This window comes from Lolium perenne, chromosome 3 (genome assembly GCF_019359855.2).
Source record: "Lolium perenne isolate Kyuss_39 chromosome 3, Kyuss_2.0, whole genome shotgun sequence".
Taxonomy (NCBI): domain Eukaryota; kingdom Viridiplantae; phylum Streptophyta; class Magnoliopsida; order Poales; family Poaceae; genus Lolium; species Lolium perenne.
The window spans coordinates 314,966,099-314,990,641 of NC_067246.2; the positions used below are offsets into that span (position 1 = coordinate 314,966,099).

Sequence of the window (24,543 nt, forward strand, 5' to 3'; positions counted from 1 at the left end):
GAAGATCCCTGTTCACATGGTGGATACAACAATGCTAGTGGCATGGCGTGCTTGGTATGCACGAAATGAAGCTACACATGATAAACCATTGCCATCTATAGAAAGCTCCAAAGGCTTCTTACTAAGCTACTTAAAGTTGATTCGGGAGATCAAGGACAAGCCAACACTAGATATTATCAAAGGAAAAAGTATTGTGGTGGAGGCTGGTCCCATACTGAAGCCTCCATCAGTCAAGAAGGGTCCCAATAAACCCTGGTCTAAACCACCTACTGGTTGGATCAAATTGTCAATTGATGGATCGTTCCGTATGGAAGACCGGATGGCTGGTCTGGGCATGGTCCTGCGTGATGAAGAAGGTCTGCCAATATTCTCGGCTTGCCAATTCCTGGAGGATTGCCAATCGCCAATGGAAGCTGAGTTACGCGCGTGTCTTGAAGGTATTGAACTGACTAGGCAGCACTCCCAACTGCCACTCATCATAGAGACGGATTGCTCCCAATTGGTTGTTGCGGTTTCTTCCCCAACCCACGACAGATCACCCTTTCTTCATTGGGTGAATGAGATTAAAAGTTTAGCTAGTATTTTGTGTCAATGTCATTTTGTAAAGGTGGAACACATACAGGTTAGGGTTAGTGATTTTCTTGCAAACTTGGCAAGATTACAACGCCAGTCTATGATATGGTTAGGTTCTGGACCTGAAGATGTCCTTCAGTTGCTAGAACTTGATCGCTCTGTAATCCCGCCTGTTTAATAAAGTTCCAGGTTTACCCGCAAAAAAAAAATTTCTGATGTAGCTTCTTAGATTAGTTATTCATACATTAAATTAGTAGTATTTTTAAATAATTTTCTATTGATCTTAAAATTTGTAGAACGTAGACTAACAAAGAATGGAGAGAGAATTCAAAGAGCAGTTCTTCTTTCGATTCAACTAGCGCTCAATGTTGGTCTCAGAGGCTCACGCATACATATATATATATATATGCTTATTACCCATATGAACGTACACACGCATACACCTATGACCATCGTCTAGAGACTGATTCTAATAAACGGATTCAGCTGGTCTTGAGATTAATGAAATCACCATAAACGACTCGATTTACAGAAACATCATCTTCCATTAAAGGAATATTACGTCTTTTTTTATGAGACACTAAAGTGTTGAACCTAAGGTTTTTGAACTCTAATAAGCTAAGGGTGCCACTATGCTCCTAACCATCCAACTGCAGATTGGTTCCTATATAGTCTATGCTTCTGAAAACGTATGACTTTGTACTCCTCACCAGTAAACGGCGGGGCCAAGCGACCTAAACACATCGAAGGTATATAAAAAAGTGTAATCAAAATAGATTTTATTTGACTGGTGAAGTACGTACGTACAGTATAACATCTGAAACACGCGTCGTAAATATAATCACCGCGCGGCGTCTCCCGTCCGTTACACCTGTCGCTGATAACGTGCGAATGATTTGTCCGGCACTGAATAAGCATTCTTTTTTTTGGGTGCACGTATATTGTTTAATGATTCAGTTGAGTAACCTCTGAGCGTTCAACATTTGAATATGCCCGTCAGTCCGAGTAGTAATTTTAGTTCTGATTCTACTTAATAACCGCGATCACTCTTGGTAAATTCAGTTCATATTCAAGTGCATGTGGATGACCAGTACGGCACGAAAGCTACTAGAAATCCCCCACGGCGCTCGTATTGCTACTTGTAACACCACCGAACCACTATAAAAATCCATGTTTGCCATAGACATCTCAATTCAAAGCACAAAGCACACACCTTAGTGCTCTCCAATCTCCATCGTCCTTAGCACCACAGCTCAAAGCTAAGCCTTCTCCAATTAAGCCCAGCCATGGCAAGCCGAGGTTTCACTACCTTTCAGCTCACTGCCTCCCTCCTCGTGGCACTTCTTGCCACATGCCACGCAGGCAGCATCGCCATCTACTGGGGCCAGAATGACGGTGAGGCGTCGCTTGCGAAAACATGTGCATCTGGAAACTACGAGTTCGTCATTCTTGCTTTCCTCCCCAAGTTCGGCAAGGGACAGACACCGCAGCTGGACTTTGCAAGCCACTGTGACCCATCATCTGGTGGCTGCAGAAGCCAGAGCAAGGACATCACCTCATGCCAGAACCGTGGCGTGAAGGTTCTTCTTTCCATCGGCGGCGCGGATGGAAGCTACGGCCTCTCCTCCCCCGGTGACGCCAGCCAGGTTGCCATGTACCTATGGAACAACTTCTTGGGCGGCACATCCTCGTCCCGCCCCCTTGGCGATGCCATACTCGATGGCATCGACTTTGACATCGAGATCGGCGGTGCTAAATTCTGGAACAACCTTGCTACGGACCTCAAGAAATTGGGTAAGAACGGTGGGAAGACAGTCCTGCTGAGCGCGGCACCGCAATGCCCCTTCCCTGATGAATGGGACGGCGGCGCAATCAGCACTGGATTGTTTGATTATGTCTGGGTGCAGTTCTACAACAACCAGGAGTGTCAGTTCGACGCGGGGCGTGCTGCCTTCATGGATGCGTGGAATAAGTGGGTGTCGGTGCCAGCAGGTAAGATCTTTTTGGGACTGCCAGCTTCTAGCTCCAAAGACGCGGCGGGCACGGGATTCATCCCTGCCGATGAGCTCACGTCACGTGTGTTGCCGCTCATCAAGGGCTCGCCCAAGTACGGTGGCGTCATGTTGTGGTCTAAGTACTACGACGATCGTAGTGGATACAGCTCTGCCATCAAGAGCTACGTGTGATTATTTATGTTGTGCTGGACACCTTGGCCTAGTATTTGTTGCATTCGGCGTTTTGTGCCCCGTCTTATGTATCATAGTATAGTGTGTTCATTGTCGGCATCATATTGGTAGCTAGCATAACAGTGTGTTATGTAGTTATGCAAGCATATGTAAATATGAATGGAAAAGAGTACAATTGATAGTTTGAAGGTAAGTTCCATTTTCTTGACAAGTGTTCTTTTCACGTATCTGTTCAGCTTATATGCTGGTAAATTGCAAAATATTTAATTGTTATAAGCCCCAATTTTACCGCACGGATCAGGTACACACACGTCATGTCGTACACACTAGGATTTTACATTGACTTGCCTCCCTCTCGCAGATCAGCTCGTCGCATTTTACTACATTTACAAGACTAGTAATTTATATAGAATTTTAGTTGGTAATTTTTGTTTTGTTTATGTTTTTCCTTTTCCCTAATATAATTTGGTAGCAACTTTCAATTAATTAATTATCCATTCATGAATTTCTTTCAATTAATTTTTCCTTATTTTACGTTATTTGGATTTCTTTGAAAAAAACGAGTGTGTTGCGATGTGCAAAACCACTTCATGTCATCCATTGAACTGGTTTGGGCCAAATAATATCTAAATCCTCTTCTTAATGATCTAGTTTCAAATGGCAACATGAAGAATGGAAGACCGACATATGTGTTTCCCCTGAATTAACGCTTTGTTATTGTGCAGATGAAACTCTATTGTTGATTTGCTGAACCACTCCCATGTACTCCTCTCCCAAAAGCCAGACTTCCAAAGATGTGCAGCATTGGAGAGGGTAGTGTCTGTGAATATACAACAACAGAATAAAACACGGCAGTTCCACTGGAAAAAATAAACAAGCGCAGTTAAATTCATGCCACTGAGTTCTACCGGTTGCTAGCTTCAATGCAATATGGCTTTTCCAGGCGGAGCTAGATTTTAGACATCGTGGCTAGAGATTAAGAAGATCAAAGTAACCCTTCAGTGTCCTGCAAGATATGATATTGGATAAAAGTATCTTCAAATGAGCCATTGTCCTTAGGTGGAAGTTATGGCATTATGGCCTTGTAGTCGGCTTTAGTCCATACAATGATAATACCCAACGATAGATAAAAATAAATAAACAACAGGCAAAAAAACCAAACAGAAGAATGGTGTAATGATCAAACATTATAACCAAACAATCTCCAGGCTAGTCTCAGGGAGTTTCCAGGCCAGGCAAATCTTTGCCAGGCCTCAAACCAAACATGCTCTATATTCCTGCTTAGCTAGCTGGTCAACACTGTTCAGATAGAAAGGGCAGGAAAGCACAAATGTAGTGTCGACATATTTGTAAGGGGAACTCGGGAGTTAACTTGTACCTAGTATTATTCAGTGCATAAATCAATTTCAGTTGTTTCAGCGGTCTAGGTGACTGACCCGTTGAACACAGCAGACCAGTCATAAAAATAAATTCTTGGAAATAGGGAGGCACCATACAAAGTTCATCATATGCAGAGCAGAAAACTGCCAAGAAAATCACTGTCGCTGCTTGCTCACACCAGGTTGAAAATATGATAGGATGATCCAATGACAGAATTGATGATTGGTGTAACACAACAATAGACAAAAGTAAAACAGCAGTCAAAAGGCAAACAGCCCAATGGTAAAATGATCAAACATTACATTGCTCCTTGCCTGGATAGTAGTCAGCACTGTTCCAATCAAAGAGCAGGTACAAGTTAGACATCCTCTATAGGGAAAACTGAAAATCAACTTATACCAACATGCTAGTATACGTCTAAATTCTTGAAAATACAGCAGGTACCACACAAAGAAATAGTCTACTTAAAACCAATAGAAAAGCATTTGCTATCGAAAGTCTAATACTTCAGGTGCAACCAAGCCCATCATTCACTACAAATGTGTATGGTAAAAAAATAAATTGCGCAATTAAATAAAAAATATCTAACAGGAAATGACATTCAGTAGCATGAAAAAGCAAAAGGAGATCCAGATGCAAAAGTTGCAGCATACACAACATAGACCAAAGAGATAAATAAGCAGAGAACATAATTCAGATGTTAAACATTAATAGTGGTTCAATACGACGATCATCATATCCACGATTAAAATAGTAGGGTGTTACACAACTGCATGGGAAGCTAGCCGCCATGACTACATAAAAGTACACAAACGCATAGCTCAGCCACTAAGTTAACTGCAATACAGAGCTACATAAAGTGAGGACATGAGTGCATTCAAGCACCAACATGACCCTATCACAACAGCAAAAACGTTAACCCCGGTCACTGAAGTCAAAAGTAAACTCTAATAACATCAGAAATGTAGATACCTGTGAAGCTGCACTACACAAGACATTTAGTGCCCATCTGCCAATGGCTCCGAGTACAATGGAACATATGGAATACAAAGAGTCTTGTCCCACCCAATTTGACAATCCCGTCCAAGTTGACATATAAAACACAGCTTTCTGCGATCCATGTCATATGACATCAACATGTTCTCATACCCACAAATTATGAAAATCATATTGCGTCCAGGGTGGAATGAGATGACATTGTAAAAATTACCAAATGATGAATACGATGCTCCAAACAACTCCAAGTGGCTGACATTGTGTTTCAAGGTCCATTTTTCACTATAGCAGTCCTCAAGAGCCCATACTGATAATTCTTCACCATCAGAACCAGAATAACAATTTGTGAAATACAACTGCCTTTGTGATAGCAAAACACCAACAATAGGAGCATCATCATAGTATGGTGGCATAGGAATATCAATGAGACGCCAATTATTTCCTTCCACGCCGACAACAACTATAAAATTATTAGAGGTAGCCAAATGTAGGGCGCCATTTAAAAAAACGCCTCTTGAACTCGTTGGTATTGCAAACATAATGTCCAGGCTTCGATGCTTCCAAACTCCTGCTTTAGACGAGTATATCGCCAATGTTTCAATGCAGCCATCACAATCACTCAACTCAGACTCATCTATACCCCAGGTCTCCTCATCAATGAACTCAAACACATGAAAGTGAGAGGATACCGTCGGCTCAAACCCGAGGCGAACGACATTCACCTTGCTGGACCAATCGGTGGCAGGCACAACAACCCATCTTTCAGTGGCCGGATTGCACACGACATAGTCCAATGTCTTAGGATCAGTCGCCTTCCAACAACGGCAGAGAAGGAGGCCATTGCAGCAGTCCAAAATGTCAAGGCCATTGTATTTGGGCAGAAAGGATAGTGAAGGATCGACGAGAGGTTCACCTTCCCCTGAAACGTTGGTGAAATATCGAGCACACTTGGGGAACCGGTTCTTGTTGTAGCTTTCGTGGAAGAAGCCGACGAGGGGCTGGGGCATCTTCTTGCGGTGGTCGGGGTGGGAGATGAGGTCACGCCAGCGTGTGGAGACACACTTGCAGCAGCAGGTGGACTTGTAGGGCACGCGGGAGATGATGTCGGCGAGGATGTCGTCGGTGACCTTGGAAATAGGTTCGCCTCTCATCAGTGCACCCTCCATCCCCGTCCGTGGAAACGAGGGGCGCCGAGTCTGCAGATCGGAGCGGAGGAGCAGAGATTATAAATCTGTACTATCAGTGAGGGGAGCGTGGGCGCAGAGAGGATCTACCAAGTTCTTTCCCCGCGAGCTGCAAATCGAGCAACGGCGGGAGCGGTGGTGCTGTTTGCTGCCATCTGCGCCGGCGAGCGAGGGTTTGGGAGTAGCTGTGCGAACAGTCTACGGGATGGGAGGTGGAAGACGATGGGATTTATTTGGGCTTTTTCTGGGCCCTGTGAGTCTTTTTGCAAAAATGGGCCAACTGAAAGAAAACTTTGTCGTATCAGTTGCAAAACCAAACCCGCAAAATAATGACAGTTGCTACCCCCCTACAAAAAATGAATGAGAATTCAGGAAATTCAAAATTGGTGCATTTGCTTTTCGAGTGAAGGTTTGTTATTATTGCAAAAAAATGAATGCTCATGTCCAAGTTCCATGTACTTATGTAAATTCTTATCAAAAAATAATAACTCAATGGCCTGATTAAAAAAAAACCGTTGTTTTGAAAATTGCTTTCCAAAGACAAGAGCAGGTTGGTGCACCGCGTGCTCCAGATTTTTAGAATATTTGAAAATTATATTTTTATGTTTTAAAAAATAATAAAATTTATTCTATGAATACATACATGTGTCCTGAATACTCGTGTGAAGTTTTGACAGAAATTGGATTGTATTTTAAGCTACAGAAAAAGAACAAATTTGTGGCTATGAATAGGGATGAAAAACTCAGATTTTTTCAGAAATTTGTCTTTGTTGTATAGCCCGAACAACATACTTTCCTCCAAAATTTCTAGTGTACCTTTGAAACATTTATATGTATGTGCATATTTAATTTTAGATTTTTTTGGAATGCTAGAAGTATGTTTTTAAAAAAACCGAGAGTACTGGTGCTCATGTGCCAAAGTCACTTTTCGTCCAAAGACCTGCTTTATTATTATTTTGTCAAACTTTCCAGGCACATAAACTAATAACGGGTTTTTAAGTAATGTGTTAATATTTCAACTGTCCATCCACGTGCAAGTACACACGGGAACCAAAATGTTATCCTCGTGGTAGTTGTCGATACTATAAATGTTACATTTCCCCTTTCTTCTCGAGACATGCAAAGAGCAAGGAGAAGATCTTCTCTCCATCTACCGTATGCAACCCCACGGGTTCTCCTCCCCTTCAGCTGCTGCTCAACAGAGAGCCCCGGTGCATCGTTCTCGACGAGTCGCTAAGCTATAGTTAGATTTATGTGAGGGCGCAGCTGTGGTGGCGACAATGGCGTTCCAGTGGCGAATACCTCCATCTCAATGGTGTTCTCCTAGCAACGCCGATTAAGCGGGTGGAGTGTGCTTTCTCTTGATCGGTCCGAGTGTTATCGGTGTGGCAGCGGCAGAATCCACACGGCGAACTTTTGTCCTCCGACTCCATCCACATGACCATAAGGTAGTGGCAGAGCGTGCCTTTGCGTGGCATCTGGGCTAAATTGTGCCATGAGCGAGGTAGTGTCTTCCTGTTACAAAATTTTAAATACAAAATCAACTCGTGTCTCCAGAAATGAAAATAGCAGATTGTGGTTGTGGTAGTGTGAACAGACCGGATTCATAGCCCAACTCGAAATAACTACCATGCATAGCATGATTTTTCTCTCAAACTGGGAATATAATTTAAAATTAGATTTTCCGGCGTGACAAGTATATGTTGCCTTGGTTAACCTGATTATTTCCAAAATCTATAGAAACTTATATCCTGTGTTTCAAACATCAGTGTTGTGGGTATACTTTATGGGTATATCAACGGCATGGTCTAGATCCGGCAAGTCTGGGTGGCCCATAGTTGGTGGTGAGGCATGTGACCCATCGGGCGGCCCAGTTGTTGTAGATCATGAAGGATGAAGTCCAGCCCAGGAACAGGAAGCCGGATCTCAACCGACCTACGAAGGAGGCCGGATCCGTGACAGCCCATGAAGTATCCGGATCCAGCACGGCCTAGAAGGAAGGCGGATCCTTTACGTACACGGCAAGACATTGTACCGTAGTTAGGCAACTTGTATTCCGGCTAGGACTCTCCATGTAAACCCTAGATCCGTGCGCCTATATAAGCCGGATCCCGGGAGCCCTAGAGGCACAACCACAACTCATTGTAACAACGCGAAAGCGCCCAGATAATTCCAGACAAGCAGCAGTAGGCCCTGTCATCGTGCAGGTGTTCCGAAGCTAGGTAACTCGCGTACCACCGTCCCGTGAGCACTCCGCCCTATGGCCCCTACTTCTTCTCCCCCTCGTGAGGATCCCTCCTCCGAGGTACCGTCGAATAGGCAACGACAGTTGGCGCCCACCGTGGGGCCTGTGGCGTCTGGAGGCCGGAACCGGGAGGGTTCCGCCATGGGAAGCTACGACGACACCATCGCTGTGAGGCGCGTCCTCTACGCCGGAAATCTGCCGATCGTCCCTCCAGATGAGTGTTGGATTCCGGCTAGGACAAACCCCGTCAACCTCTCCATCGTCCCAATTGGCGGCATACACATCTTCATCGGGGAAACCGTCGATTCCGACGGAAACCCACTGGTAAGTAACGCAGACGCGACCGCTGCAGAGCTGGACGTTGTCGCGAAGATCCGATCTGAAATGCAGGAGCTTCCCAAGGAAGATTCCGCCTCGGATCTGGAATTTTCAAAGCCCACCCAATCCGCCCCTGAGCAGGAAACAACGGTGGAAGACCAATGCAGATCCGCCTGGGTCTCCCAGGTGTTAGAAAAGCAGAGGTGCCACTTCGTACACTTCTTGGCCCATACCGCCGGAACCGCCCCTCAAGAAGACGGAGCTGGTCCCGACGAGCAGAGGCACCGGAAAACGACGCGGATCCGGATCGGATCGAGCTTTGTCGGAGAAAGCGAAACTCCGGTTGAAGAGTCGATTTTGGGCAACCTGAGCCCAATTTCCGGAGATACCCCCTCCATGGATACTGACGAGTTTAACCGCAAGCTAGGGGAGTACGGTTTCGGTGACCAGCCTGAAGTCGACTCCGCCCAGCCTAAGCAGGTTCTCGCAACCGTAGCAGCGCTGGGGCAACCTGGATCAGAAGAGGCAACCAACCAATCTGACCCTCAGCCATCCCGCCAAGGATCTCCACTATCACGGGAGCGACCCCGCAGGGATTCTTCCTCGGAGGAACTCCTGTCAGCTGAAGAGATGGTTGCACGAGCAGTTCTTAACAAACCTATAACCCCGGGCGACGCCGCAGATCCGGAGGCTCTAGAGGCCACTAGAAAGGAAATGCTGGCCACAGCCAAGAAGCTCGCCGATGCCGCAGCCGCATTAAGGGATGAAAGGGCAGAAACTGCAGGTTTGGTGGACCAATTCGACAGACAGGATCGCGAAATTGCTGCCACACTCGAGCATGTCAAGAGCATGGCGCAAGAGTGGGAAGTAAAGATGACCTATGCGCAGGCGGAGGCCGATCGAATTGTTAGAGAAGCAATTCCGCCTCGCAGAATCAACTTCGCCACGCCCGCAGAGCAGCAGCCGCTGGAAACCCCAAAGGACAACATGCTAAAAGATGCGGAGCTGTTGAAGAAGAAGGACGAAGAAGTTGATATCAACTACCTCCGCAAACTTGTCGCTTCAGCAATGCAGCAGCAAAGCAAGGCGAATACTTCGCGCAGGTTAGAATCCAATCCGGATAACTGTGTATCCACCGCGCAGAAGGACGCTCGCGCCGATCGGCATCCCGATGATGAATCACACACCGGATCCTCGGAGCGCAGAAGAAGAACCAGGGAACACCCAAATCCGATCCCCGTTCCGTCAAAGACGCCTTCGTCAGATCCAAGAAAGGGAAAGGATGCAATGTACTCTGGACGAGACAAATATCGCAACCCCTCTCCTCTACCTAATGGTTACCCGCGACCCCCTCGCCGCCGTAGTCCAGCCGGAAACACCAGGCCCCCAGGGCATGGTGGGATTGTTATCCGCGACAACGTGCTGCCAAGAAATAGAAACAGGGAGCGCTCGCCGGAACCTCGCCGGAACCAGAACAACGATCGTGAGCCCGAGCCCAGGAGGAGTCGGAATGAAGAGCGCGTCCCAGAGCCTCGCCGGAGCCGCGACCCGGAACCTCGCCGGAGCCGGAACGACCAGGGCAGCCAGCGCCATGGCGAAGCCAGCCACAGAAGCCGGGGCCAGCACTAGGAAGGCCGAGGAGAATCGGACGGCGGAAGCAAGAAATCGGACCGACCACCTCGCAGGTCTCCCTCACCACCACCTAGCGGTGGCGGCGGAGGTGGAGGCGGAGGCGACGGCCGGAGATCTCGCTCTCGCTCACAATCTCCTCGCCACGGCCCGCGCGACGCGCGGGATCGCCTTAACGAATACAGAACCGACTACATTGGTCCGAAGTGCTTTGGCAGGATGATTCGAGAGGAACCAAAGCCAAGGATGAACCTCAAGCTACCCGGAAACCTGAAGCATTATGATGGCACCGAAAGGCCGGATACCTGGATTGAGGATTACTATAATACAGTAACCTTTGCCGGAGGAACCCCTAACATCGCCTGCCGCATGCTCCAGCTGTACCTTGTAGGTCCAGCATGGATCTGGCTCAGTGACCTCGAGAAGAACTCCATCTTTTGCTGGTTCGACCTGAAGACCGCTTTCGAGAAACACTTCAGAGGCACCTACAAAAGACCTGCCACGGCAAGCGACCTGCAAGCCTCCATCCAGAAGAAGGGAGAAACCTCAAGAAACTACCTCACACGATGGTTGGCATGCAGGAACGAGTGCGAAAACGTCGATCACACCACCGCCATGTACGCTTTCATTGGTGGACTGCAGAGGGGAGGATTGCTGAGGCATACGCTCACTCGGTTGGCTAACTCAAACAAGCTGACTTTGGATGAGATGATCTCCATTGCCAGTGATCATACTGCCGCCGATGACGACGCAGGCGGTGATCTCGCAGCTACAGCAATCCCCCTACATCAACAAAAGAAGAACCGTGATAACGGTAACAGCAGTAGCCATAAGCGCAAGAACCCTGATGACCAGAAGAGTGGCGGATCCGAGATGGTCGCCATGGCGTTTCAACGCGGAGGTTCAGGAGGCGGAAGAGGACGCGGTCGTGGAGGCGGAGCCGGCAGGGGTCAGCAGCATGCCACTGAGGTCACAGCTGGCGGATCCCGCGCCCCGCAAACCTACGAGGAGTACAGAGACATGCCCTGCCTGGCCCATCTGGATCCGGTTACAGGGAAGTCCACTCACACCAACCGCAACTGCAAGTGGGTCAATGATCTAAAGAACGACCCGGAGGCAGGATACAAGCGAGCCCGGATGCACCGCCCACGCGGCAAGGGAGGCAAGGGCAAGAACAAGGACAAAGAGGAAGATAGTTCCGAGGCGATGGACGAGGATGATAACTCGCCGGATCCCAAGGTAGGATCCGCAGGTAAATCCAACCCATTCGAGAAAAAGAGCGTGGGGGCTTACCACACTTTCCTCGGAACCCCAACAGTCCGCGCTGCCAAGTCAGCTACCCGGATCCTGAACGCCACAGTTCCGGCTGTGCCGCAGTATGTCAGGTGGTCGGAAATCCCGTGCACATTTGATAGGGAGGATCACCCTGCCATTGTGCCAAAAGAATGTTACGCCTTGGTTGTAAGTCCCCGCATAGACGGGTATGACTTCTCCAAGTGCCTCATGGATGGTGGAGCCAGCTTGAACATCATGTACCTGGAGACTCTAGAGCGGATGAACCTCACCAAGGAACAGCTCAAACACAGCAACACTGAGTTTCATGGCGTGGTTCCGGGTAAGAAGGCGAATTCCCTCGGCAGCATCACACTTCCCGTGGCTTTTGGCGATGTTCATAATTTCCGCGAAGAGAAGATCACGTTTGAAGTTGTGCCCTTCAAGAGCTCCTACCACGTCATCTTCGGCAGGCCCACCTACCACAAGTTCCATGCGAGAGCATGCTACATCTACAACAAGCTCAAGATTCCGGGTCCTAAGGGTATGATTACCGTATCCGGAGACTACAAAAAGGCTCATGAGTGCGAGTTAGGCGAAGCCGCCTTCGCAGTCCGTGATATCTGGAGAAGAGCTGAAAGGCTATAGAGCCGCGGTGGATCCGACTGAGATGCAGACCACCAAAAAGCAGATCTCCGAACAGAAGACTTCCTTCAAGGCCGCGATAGAAACCAAGAAGCACGACCTCATCAAAGGCGACCCTTCAAAGCAGGTTTCAGTCGGAGCCAACATGGACCCCAAATAGGAAGACGCGCTCGTCGAGTTCCTCCGCGCTAACATGGATATCTTCGCATGGCAACCTTCTGACATGTCCAGGAGTACCTAGGGAACTCGCCGAGCACTACCTCAACATAAATCCGGGGGCTAAACCGGTGAAGCAAGCTATGCGACACTTTGGAGATAAGAAGCGCCGCGCCATAGGAATGGAACTAGCTAAGTTACTAGAGGCAGGTTTTGTAATATAAGTTATCCACACCGATTGGGTCGCAAATCCCGTCCTTGTACCCAAAAAGAACACTGAAATACTAAGAATGTGCATCGATTACTCCGGCTTGAACAAGCACTGCCCGAAGGACCCGTTCCCCTGCCGCGCATTGACCAAGTCATTGATTCGACGGCGGGGGCGGAACTCCTGTGTTTTCTTGATGCGTATTCCGGGTATCATCAGATCCGGATGAAGGAATCCGACCAAAAGGCAACTTCATTCATTACCCCGTTTGGTACTTACTGCTATGTTACTATGCCTTTTGGTTTAAAAAACGCAGGTGCTACCTACCAACGTACGATGCAGCGGTGCCTGAAGGACCAAATCGGCCGGAACGTGCACGCTTACGTCGACGACATCGCGATCATGACCCGGAAAGGATCCGACTTGATCAGCGACCTCACAGAAACCTTCGACAACCTCCGCAGGTACAAGATGATGTTGAGTCCGCTGAAGTGCGTCTTTGGCGTGCCAGCCAGAAAACTCCTTGGCTTCATAGTCTCTCACAGAGGCATTGAGGTTAACCCGGAAAAAATCAAGGCAATCCTGTGTATCAAACGGCCAACTTGTCTTAAAGATGTGCAATGGCTAACTGGTTGCGTCGCAGCAATCAGTAGGTTTGTTAGCCGTCTTGGCGAGAAGGCGCTACCTCTGTACAAGTTGCTGAAGAAATCAGACAAATTCGTCTGGGACGACGCAGCCGACGCAGCTCTTCGGGGGTTGAAGGAAATACTCACCTCCCCACCTATCTTGGCAGCCCCAGCAGAGTCAGAGCCGATGCTCCTTTATCTGGCAGCCACTAACAAAGTCATCAGCCTCATCATCGTGGTGGAGCGAAAGGAAGAAGGTCATGAATACGACTTCCAAAGACCTGTCTATTACATTAGCGAGGTACTGACGGAGTCAAAGCAAAGATACCCTCACTTTCAGAAGCTAGCTTATGGAGTGTTCCTAGGCAGCCGGAAGCTGAGACATTACTTCCAAGAGCACCCAGTAACAGTTGTGAGCAAGGCTCCGCTGTCAACAATTCTCAACAACGCTGACGCAACAGGGCGTACGGCTAAATGGGGCATCGAACTATCCGCCTTCGACATCGCTTACAAGCCTAGGACTGCGGTTAAATCCCAAGTCTTGGCAGATTTCGTCGCAGATTGGACAGAAGCTCCGGATGCAAGTCTGGAGCCGGAACCAGAAACATGGGTCATGCACTTCGATGGATCCAAGCAGCATCAAGGCTCAGGAGCCGGAGTCACCCTGAAGTCCCCTACCGGAGAAGAACTGCAGTATGTTCTGCAGATCCACTTCGAAGCTACAAACAACATGGCGGAATACGAGGCTCTACTACACGGTCTGCGCATCGCTAAGGAAATCGGGATCAAGCACATCATATGCTGTGGAGACTCCGACCTGGTGGCACAACAAGTAGCCGGAACCTGGAACGCCAGAAACTCCGTCATGGCGGCCTACAGAGACGAAGTTGACGAGATCGCCAAGTGCTTCCTCGGATACGAAGTCAAGTACGTCAGGAGAGACGATAACACAAATGCGGACATGCTATCCAAGCTCGGATCCGGCAGGAAGCAAATTCCGCCCGGCATTTTCCTGGAGCATCTTCGGATACCCTCGATTAAGGCGCTAACCCGGAAAACCCGAAGTGGCGGTATCTCCGGCTAGGGAAGTGATGGCTATCATTCCGGCTTGGACACAGCCTTTCTGGACTACCTCATCGATCAAAGTTGCTGCAGGACGAGGTCCTCGCGCGACAGATCGTCAGACGAGCAAGATCCTACACAATTGTTGATGGACAGCTCTACAAACGAAGCGCAACAGGGGTATTTCTCAAATGCGTCTCTAATCAAGATGGCATTGAAATCCTCAGAGAAATCCACGCAGGAGATTGCGGGCATCATGCCGCCCCCAGGTCACTCGTTGCAAAAGCTTTTCGGCTAGGTTTTTACTGGCTCACAGCTAAAGAAGATGCTGACAAAATAGTCAAGACCTGCCGAGGTTGTCAGTACTACGCTACTCAACCAAACGCTCCAGCCCAAGAGCTGAAGACCATACCTATCACCTGGCCATTTGCGGTCTGGGGGCTCGATATGGTTGGTAAGTTAAAAAGATCATCTCCTGGCGGTTTTGAATACCTTTTGGTCGCTGTTGACAAATTCAGCAAGTGGATCGAGGCAAAGCCAGTGAGAAAAGCCGATGGTGCTACGGCACTAAAATTTGTCTGCAGCCTCGTGATGAGATTCGGCATCCCACACAGCATAATCACAGATAATGGCACAAACTTCGCTCAGGGAGAGTTGAGGGATTATTGTGAGACAGTAGGGATTCGGCTGGACCTTGCCTCTGTGGCTCACCCACAATCCAATGGTCAGGTTGAAAGGGCTAACGGCCTAATATTATCAGGAATTAAACCGCGCCTTGAAGAACCGCTGCGACGAGCAGCTGGAGCCTGGGCTGATGAGTTGGAAGCTGTTTTGTGGAGTTTACAAACTACCCCTAACAGATCAACAGGGTTCACCCCATTTTTCCTGGTATACGGATCCGAAGCCGTGCTTCCCTCCGACATCATCCACGATTCACCGCGAGTTTCCGCTTACAATGAAGAAACAGCTGACGAGGCCAGACAGCTATCTGTGGACCTGATCGAGGAAGCTCGGAACTTAGCTGACCAGCGCTCCGCCATTTACCAGCAGAAGCTCCGACGCTATCACAGTCATCGAGTTCGGAATCGTTCCTTCATGGTAGGAGACCTGGTCCTCCGCCTTCGACAGGTGAAAGACCATAAGCTGCAATCTCCCTGGGAAGGACCCTTCGTCGTTAGCAAAGTGCTTCATAACGGGTCGTACTACCTTGTTGATTTCCGTGAGCTGAAGGATAGACCTGCTAATTGGCACCGGAAACGCAAGCGTGAGGATCCGGATGACATCTACGACGAGACAGACCGCCCTTGGAACATCGCACAGCTACGTCCTTTCTACACTTAGCATATTTTTTCCGAGTTACAAACTCTGTAATAGTTATACATGATCAATGAAATAAAGCTTATGGTTCACTCTTTGAGTCATTTACCTCCCTTACTTGTTCATTTTAGATCGTGTATGTTTTTCCGACTAAAACCGCAGAGCTGGATGTTTCCGCCTAGGCGTGTATGAAAGTTGTGATTTTCAAAATCGTCCCCTAGGACGTAAGCTTAAGTTTTCTGGTGGAAATTTTTTTCGTTGCGAACTCGTGGATTTCTGGTAGCGACTTCCGGCACCTAGGCTGGGGGCTTGTTTCCGCGGTTATGGACGGACGCCATTGGGCTTCGTCACCGCAGGCGAGCGTTTCCGGCCAAAGGTTTTCCGGCTCGTGGAAGGTCAAATGAGTAAGCCGGAAAATTAACAAACCAGCACTTGCTTTTAACAAACGAAACATGCAAAATAATTTTAACGGATAGCAGGATAAGTTTTCCGCCCACGCATAATTGTTTCGTCCCTAGATACTTAAGAATTAAATTTATATTACAAACCCTCGCTGGGGCCAAAATGATGCATTGTTTCTCCCGCGGGAATAAAAGTTTTCACTCCCCCTTAGCCGGAGAAGTCTTGCCCTCTGGATCTTTTTCCTTGGCGTCTTCGGCCGGAGATGACACGTCTTCATCACTTTCTTCCTCTTCTTCAGAAGCTGCAGCGCTGGTCTTGGGTTCCTCTTGGGGAGCGTCCTTGGAGCTGGTCCAGGTAAATTGGGTTCCGGATTCCGCAGGTCGCGCCTCCGCGTCGCGCTCCTTTTGAAGTTCAGCTTCCAAGGGCTCGTCCGCAGGAAGAACGACCTTGTCGTAGAATTCATCATGCCGGATCCTGCGCGCGATACGGGTGTCGTAGCCGCTCACTGCATCCAGGAGCGCGTTAACATCTGCATCCGGAGGAACGCCCGTGGTTACCTGCTCAAGATCAAGCTCCGGGTTATGTGCTAAGCACATAGTTAAGGACATTGCAGCTGCGCCTCGGGCTGATGATGCTTGTAGATCCGTCACCAGCTCCGGAAGAACGTCCACTTTTCTAACAAGTTTGCGAACGTTGCAAGTGCGACTCCGCTTGATGGATAAGTTGTGGCATATCTTGCGGGAGGCGGAGATGAGATCTTTGCAATCATCGCCTGCAAGTTGAAGAAGGTCGTCTCGTGGGAACAAATTCCGACGCTTTTCCGGATACCCAAGCGGCTCTGCATAAGATAATCAGGATATAAGCATGCAATTTGAGCACAAAGAAAAAAGTCGGAGCAAACATCTAGACAAGGTCTCAGCATAGTACCCAAGATGTTCTCGTTGAGCAAGTCCCAGTGATGTTCCGCGGTCTCCATATATTTCTGGAACCCATAGAGCTCTTTCTGCTGCCTCTTGATGGTCTCGCTGTCAGCATTTCTTTTCAATATAAATTCGCCCTTTTCCCTGATGTGCTCTGAGTTTTTCTCCGCCAGCTGTTTCTCGGTCTGCTCCCTCTTTAGTTCCGCCTCCTTTAGTTTCGTTTCCAATTCGTGGTACGAGGAGCGCAGGTTCTCAAGTTCCGACGAGGCTGTAGCAAGGGAAGAGGATGCGCCTATAATAACATAAGTCAAAAGCAAGTTCAAAATCGGAATATGAACTAATGACGAAAAAGACGGAAACCAACCTTGGGCGTCCGCCAGTTGTTTGTTCAGTTCCGCATTCGCATCTTTCAGAGTCCGGATATTTTCCGCCTGATTCAGAGTAACGCGGCGCTGAAGGGCAATGTTCTTGTGCAGCTCGTAATGCAGCGCCTGCTGTTCCTGTAAAACATAGACAGAGCAGGAGTAAAAATGCGGCCTGTAACAGTGGTTTCCTTCAAAGCATTACTGCCGGAACCTTTTCCGCCATAATGCTTGGGGGCTACTTATCCGATTTAAAAACTTTCCCGGAAGTAATCTTTCTCTAAGCATCTAAGCGCTAACTATTCTTTGAGTTTCCGCCTACATGCTTGGGGGCTACTGGGGAGTACCTTTTGCTTGCACATGAGTTTGTCGAAGAACTGGCCGACATCCTTCTTAAAGTCCTGGATTTCCGATGTCGCGACGTCAGACTTCCCCCAGGCGTTGTTCAGCATGGTGTTGAGCAAGTCTTGTTCAAGCTCCCATTTCTCCGCCTCGGTTAACTTGTTGAAAAACTTGGTAGCATATGCCTTGGGGGTGGAGGTGGTGTCGGCCGGATCTCCAAAGTTTTTCGGAAAAACGACGATGTCGCCAGCGCCGTTTCCGGCCTTCTCAGAAGAAGTGACTTCAGCCTCTCCTTAGCCTTGTTCTTCTGCGTCTTCTTGGGCAGGGCCTTTGGCCTTAGGATCTTCTCCGCCCACTTTCTCGCTGCTAACCGGAATTATTTCCGGTGGAGTGTTTGCGGCAGGAGGGGGAGATTGATCAGCCTGAGGGGGAGACGGCCGAGGAGTAGGGTGGGAGGTACTTGGCGGAGCTGGAGTAGTAGGACCAACTGCCGGAGACTTTTTCATGTATTTAGTAATAGGCTCTTGGCTGATGGTCCGCGTGGCAGTGGTACTCGGATTCCTGCAAACAAGTGAAAGAAATCGAATAAGAAATGATTTCGCCAAAATAGAGGTGCACCATATTCGGAAACTTACGGGGCGCCGGGGATGATGGGGCGCGAGCGTACGCCGGCACTGTTGAAAGCATCTTCAGGCGTGCACGTTCCGCTTTCCTCGAGTCTAGCGGAGGTGGCCTTACGGTCTTGGACTTCTTGGCGGAGGCCTCGCCGCTAGCTCCGGCTTCTGAGCCGGAAGCTTTGGCGCGGGGACGCTTCGAAGGTCGAGGGGCTGCCTTGCGGGGTGCCTGTTCCTCTTCCTCCTCTTCGTCTTCCGGAACCTCCTCCGCCGCGTCGCCGCTGACAGGGACACGAAGAATGGTGCGGAAGTTTTCCTCCGCCAAAGTGTTGAGCTGGGAGGAATATGAATAAAAGTCAGAGTTAACATCCAAAAACTTGTGAAGTTTGAAGCAACGAAAAGAACAGAGCTTACCGGAGGACACTGGTCGTTTGTGTAGATATCCTTGATCAGTTCCGGGACCTGTTGGCCCCTAGGAATCTTCACCAACGTCTTGAACCTTCTCTTGAGGGAGTCGGCCGGGAGATCGTGGCGAGTGACTCGGAGGAGATCGTCCGCCCCAGTATAAGCGCACATCAGGCGTGCGTTGTAGTGCAGGGGCTGGATTCTCCGGGAAAACCAGCTGAGGGTAAGCTGAGCTCCGGTTAGCCCGTCATGGACTAGCCAGGAGATTCTCCGCGCTGCCTTCTCCAAGATAGGGGTTTGGGCGAGCGAAGGAACAAAGCTCCAGCTTGCGAGCTCTTCCGGAGGCTTGTTGATGAACTTGGGCAAGCCATCGTGGACGTCCGGAACTGAGGCGTTCTTTTCATAGAACCATCTGGCGTTCCAGTACCGGACGGATTCGTGCGAATCGTGAGGAGGATACATGCGGCTAGGTCGGAGCATGAACGTCATACTCCCACAGTTCACCATTGCTTTGTCTTTCGTTTCCTTCTTCACCCGGAAGAAGAACTGCCATAATCTGACATCTGGTCGGATCCCAAGGTGCCCTTCGCAAAGAGTTACGAAGTTGGAGAGGAGGAGGTATGAGTTTGGGCAGATGTTGTGGGGCTGGAGACCGTATGTGTTGAGGATGGAGAGGAAAAACTCCGAGCAAGGGAGTGATAGTCCGCGTTCCACCCAAGCCTTAGTCATGACGATTTCTCCGGCTTCGGGCTTGGGGACGTCGGAATCGCGTGTGAAGCTCCAGTGAGTGGAGATCATACCCTCGTTCTGGAGCTCTCTAAGCTCCACATCAGTAGTTGCGCAGGGCCACCACTGACCCCGCTCTCCTTCACGGATCCGGGCCTTGGACGCCCTCTTGTTTTCCGCCTCTTGTACTTTGGCTGCCATCCTAGCTTGTCCCTCGAGTTCTTCTTGAAGCTCTTTGAGGGAGGGGATCCGGCCTGGAGCGGTGCTGGAAGATGCGGAAAACGGTTGAGCTAACCTAATGTCGGAAACATATGGTGGCAGGTATGCTATGGGATCCGGACATATTGGTTCTAATGGATTGGGATCCGGGCTACTCGGAGAGATACGGTGCGGTGCGATGAATCAAGTGGCATGCTTCCGGCTGCGCCCATGCAAATTATTTGAGTATCCGGATCTACACTAAGTTTGTCTTCTACGAGGCCGGCGCACGTACCGTTAATGGCGCGGTGGCTCGACGGAGCTCCGGTGAAGTCGAGGTCGCCGGACTTGCAGGAAATCACCTCGCGTGACCACGAATCGGCGGCGGGAAGGATTTCCCATTCAACCGAAGAGGTCTTGGCGCGAGGAGAGGCTTGGACTGGCGGCGCGCGGAGTTCACCGTGGCGAGGTTCGCCGGAGATGAGATCCGTCGGGCGGCGCGGCGCGAGGAAGAAGACGATGAGGGTGAGAAGGTGAAAGAATGAGAAGTTACCGCGGGCGAGGGTTATATATAGACCCCGCGCGGAGATTCGTGTTTCGGATCTAACGGCGGAAACTGAACAGTCACGCCGTTGGATGATCGACACGTGTCTTAGGTCAAATAATGGTAAAATGACGTGGAGGTAACGTAACTGTGCGCTCCCGAAATTTCCGGCTAAAAGATTCGCATCTCAGAAGATTTAGCGCGGGAAAAAAGGAAGTTGTCTTGTGAGGAATAGTGGGATTTCCGTTTCATTATCGATCTAGAAGAAAGGAAGATTTCCGAATAGATGATACCGGAAACAAGAGAAAGTTTTGAAGCTCTTCAAGATTCTCTTCGGATCCGAGCTGAATGAAGTCGGAGGAATGATGAATCTCGGAGAACTTCGGGGGCTACTGTTGTGGGTATACTTTATGGGTATATCAACGGCATGGCCTAGATCCGGCAAGTCCGGGTGGCCCATAGTTGGTGGTGAGGCATGTGGCCCATCGGGCGGCCCAGTTGCTGTAGATCATGAAGGATGAAGTCCAGCCAGAACGGGAAGCCGGATCTCAACCGACCTACGAAGGAGGCCGGATCCGTGACGACCCATGAAGTATCCGGATCCAGCACGACCTAGAAGGAAGGCGGATCCTTGACGTACACGGCAAGACATTGTACCGTAGTTAGGCAACTTGTATTCCGGCTAGGACTCTCCATGTAAACCCTAGATCCGTGCGCCTACATAAGCCGGATCCCGGGAGCCCTAGAGGCACAACCACAACTCATTGTAACAACGCGAAAGCGCCAGGATAATTCAGGACAAGCAGCAGTAGGCCCTGTCATCGTGCAGGTGTTCCGAAGCTGGGTAACTCGCGTACCACCGTCTCGTGTGCACTCCGCCCTATGGCCCCTACTTCTTCTCCTCCTCGTGAAGATCCCTCCTCCGAGGTACCGTCGAATAGGCAACGACAATCAGGCGTACCATCTGGACCAGATCTTCTGGTGCCGTCCTACTCAATATAAGTTGACGGGCAAAAATCAGTAGTAGTATAATAGTATTATACAAGCCACAAGAAATTCAAATTATTTGTTGACGTTCTCATGTTCTAGTCCATCGCATATTCGCATGGAAGAATAACGATAAAAGTACGGATGGTAATATAAAATCTTCCTCTTATTGACAGTCCAGTTCTCAAATGGCACCGGGGAGCTTGGCATCTGTTCTAAGATCAACGTCCTACTAAAAGCCTGGGAATTTGGGATAGTGCTACAATCATAGTAGCAGTATCGATGTACAGGAACACCAGAGTGCAGCTAGCAGTGACTTCAAGGATTGCATACAACAATGATCCAAGACAGCAATGCATCTTCTGAGACGGAATCAGAGGGACCAATTTACTAGTACATAATAGCTGTCAATAGCTTGCAGCTTCTTTTATGCAATGCGACAGCAGGTTTGGCCGTTCCATCAGGCCAAAAGGCAAAGCAACTGCAAGCGCACATTGACAGTATGCAGCAGCAGAAAAGATTAATCGACAAGGGACGGAAGCAAACAGCTAAAAAAGGTTAAATGGTGTTCAAGCATTTCTCGATGCATGGCTAAGTATAACCAGCACTAGTAAAATATAAAATCAGGTAGGCAACTAGAGATTTACAATGCAATGTAGACATGTTTTAAGGGACATCGGAATCGATTATTATGAGAAGAACTTCACTGCCTCAGTTTACTCAAAACCTGAAGCGAAATATTTTTTCATGCGTCACTTCAGATTATAATAGGACAATCCAGTGACCAAGATGTAACAATAGAATGCAGGTTGTTTAATAGCTTAATATAGTATTTCAGCTTGTTCAACAGTTATGACACCTATCTTACGGTATTCAGAACCAACTCACACTATAGAAACTATCCTACTTCAGGTGGGAGCTAAAGAATGTCAACATCTGATATTCCAAAAGAAAAAAAGTTCACAAAATGAAGTAAATCCACTTTGAATTATCAAAATTGTATATCCTTAACAGCATATCTAATCATAAAACAATACCTGATATATATACATCACTTCATCATTGGGAGGGAAAACAAAACTTTCAAAGCCACAACTATAGTTCTCGAAAAAAAGAATAGAATTCAAGCATCACAAAGCAAATGGAGATCCACATACATGGCATGACTATAGTTCTCCAAATGCCCAAAAGCCAAGATGAACCAACAAGTTGCAACTCAAATAAAATTTTCACAAATAGAGATATAAGTAGAAACCAGACTCAAGATATGACAATAAGATAAAACAAAGTGATCATAATATCCATGGTCAAGTACTGGGCTGATGAAACTGCATAGGCTACTTATACAAGGACACAAACATAAGTTCAGTTACTAATTAAGTGCAACAGCCAATAGCTAGCTCCATAGAGTCAGGTACATTAGTGCACTCAAGCACCATGTGCAGCTGTTACAAGTTCATACAGGTTTCATCGGAAAGATAGACAATTGCGAAGTTGTCTACACAAGTAGGCATGTTTAGGTCCCATCTGCCAATGACTCCGTGTACAAGGGACCATATGGAATAAAGGGAGTCTTCTCTTCGTCACTAATATCTTCAAGTTGGCAATCACGTCCAAGTTGGCATATAATATGTCGCTTCCTGCAATCCATGTCATATGACATAAGTGTGTTCTCCTCCCCATAAACTACGAATATCATATCACGCTCTGGGTGGAATGAGATGACCTTGTAATTACACCCTGAATAGTTTGTTCCGAACAGAGCAAAGTGGCTGACAGTGTGCTTCAAGGTCCATTCTCCGATATTATAGTCCTCAAGAACCCAGACTGACATTGAAGGACCAAATTCAGAACGAGTAATACCTGTAAAGTATAACTGTCCCCGTGATACGAAAACATCATTGACAGGCGAATCATATGGCAAATCAGGAGTATCAATGATCGTCTGAAGATTTCCTTGAACATCAAAGGTTGCTACCATATCATCAAATGCAGCCAAATGCATGATGGAATTGAAAAAACGCCTTTTGAATGCGTGGGTATCGACAAAATAGTGCTCACAACAACTGGATGCGTCCAAACTCCAGATTTGGATGAGTAGGTTGCCACTGCCTCGAGAGATCCAGTCCACTCGTTAAGCTCAGACTCATCTGTAACCCACGCCTTCTCATCAATGAACTCGAACACATGGAAGTGGGAGGAGACGGCGGGTTCGAACCCAAGGCGAGCAACGCTCACCTTGTTGGACCATTCCGTGGCTGGCACAACAACCCATTTCTCGGTGGCCGGATTGCACACCACATAATCCAACGTCTTGGGGTCAGTGGGCTTCCAGCACCGGCAGAGGAGGAGGCCATTGCAGCAGTCCAAGATCTCAAGGCTACTGTATCTAGGCAGGAATGATAGTGAGGGGTCGACGAGAGGGTCACCTTCCCCTGAAGCATTGGTGAAATAGCGAGCTATCTTGGGGAAGCGGTCTCTGTGTAGCCTTGGTAGAAGAAGCCGGCGAGGGGCTGGGGCAGCTTCTTGCGGTGGTCGGGGTGGGAGAGGAAATCGCGCCAGCGGGTGGAGACGCACTTGCAGCAGCAGGTGGACTTGTAGGGCACCCGCGAGATGATGTCCACGAGGATGTCGTCGGTGAGCTTGGACATCGGGTCGCTCATCAGTGCCCTCTCCATGGGGCCTGCGCCGTCTCCGTCCGTACAGGCGAGAGGTGCCGAATCTGCAGATCGGGGCGAAGGAGCAGAGGTCAGAAATCCGTGCTATCAGTGAGTGGAGCTGGGGGGGTGTGTTCGGAGAGAGGATGTACCAAGTGCTTGCTGTGCGAGCTGCGAAGCGAGGTACCGCCGGAGCGCCGGTGCTGTGCGCTGCCATCTGCGCCGGCGAGCGAGGGTTTGGTGCGCAGCTGTGTGAACTGGGCTGAAGTAGTGGGAGGTGGAAGGCGATGGAGGCCGTCTGGGTAGTGAAAATGGGTTATGTAGGAGAGGAAACAACGGATATTCACTTTAGGGCCCGTCTGGGCACATGAGGAACAGGTGCTCCTGATTTTTGAATCATATTTCTTGAATTTCAAAAAAATGAAATTAAATACCCACATACATATAAACATTCTGAAGGTACAGTAGAAATTTGTAGAAAAATATGTTGTACTTTGCAATATAAAAACATAAATTTTTGACAAATATCTGCTCCTATACACATCCATAAATTTGTTTTTTTTTCGTTGGCTCAAAATACAACGCAATT

At 48.6% G+C, this 24,543-nt stretch overlaps 2 protein-coding genes and 1 pseudogene across 2 annotated transcripts; 1 reads left to right on the forward strand and 2 right to left on the reverse strand.

Annotated features, from left to right (window-relative positions):
- Positions 1 to 1,785: 1,785 nt before the first annotated feature.
- LOC127345539 (acidic endochitinase SE2-like) lies at positions 1,786 to 2,862 on the forward strand. The gene has a single exon (XM_051372025.2). It carries the CDS (start codon positions 1,860 to 1,862, stop codon positions 2,757 to 2,759), a length of 900 nt encoding a protein of 299 aa, XP_051227985.2. The 5' UTR covers positions 1,786 to 1,859; the 3' UTR covers positions 2,760 to 2,862.
- Positions 2,863 to 4,811: 1,949 nt separating this feature from the next.
- Positions 4,812 to 6,550, reverse strand: LOC127345537 (F-box protein At5g07610-like). The gene is made up of 2 exons (XM_051372024.2): positions 6,410 to 6,550; positions 4,812 to 6,331 (listed from the first exon to the last, which is right to left on the reverse strand). The coding sequence occupies exon 2, from the start codon at positions 6,299 to 6,301 to the stop codon at positions 5,138 to 5,140; it is 1,164 nt and encodes a 387-aa protein (XP_051227984.1). The 5' UTR covers positions 6,302 to 6,331; positions 6,410 to 6,550; the 3' UTR covers positions 4,812 to 5,137.
- A 16,015-nt stretch (positions 6,551 to 22,565) lies between these two features.
- On the reverse strand, positions 22,566 to 24,251 carry LOC127345538 (F-box protein At5g07610-like; annotated as a pseudogene).
- Positions 24,252 to 24,543: the final 292 nt, after the last annotated feature.

Coding starts and splice junctions, on each gene's coding strand:
- LOC127345537 (XM_051372024.2), bottom strand. CDS start 6,301: ATGGAGGGTGCACTGATGAGAGGCGAACCTATTTCCAAGGTCACCGAC.
- LOC127345539 (XM_051372025.2), top strand. CDS start 1,860: ATGGCAAGCCGAGGTTTCACTACCTTTCAGCTCACTGCCTCCCTCCTC.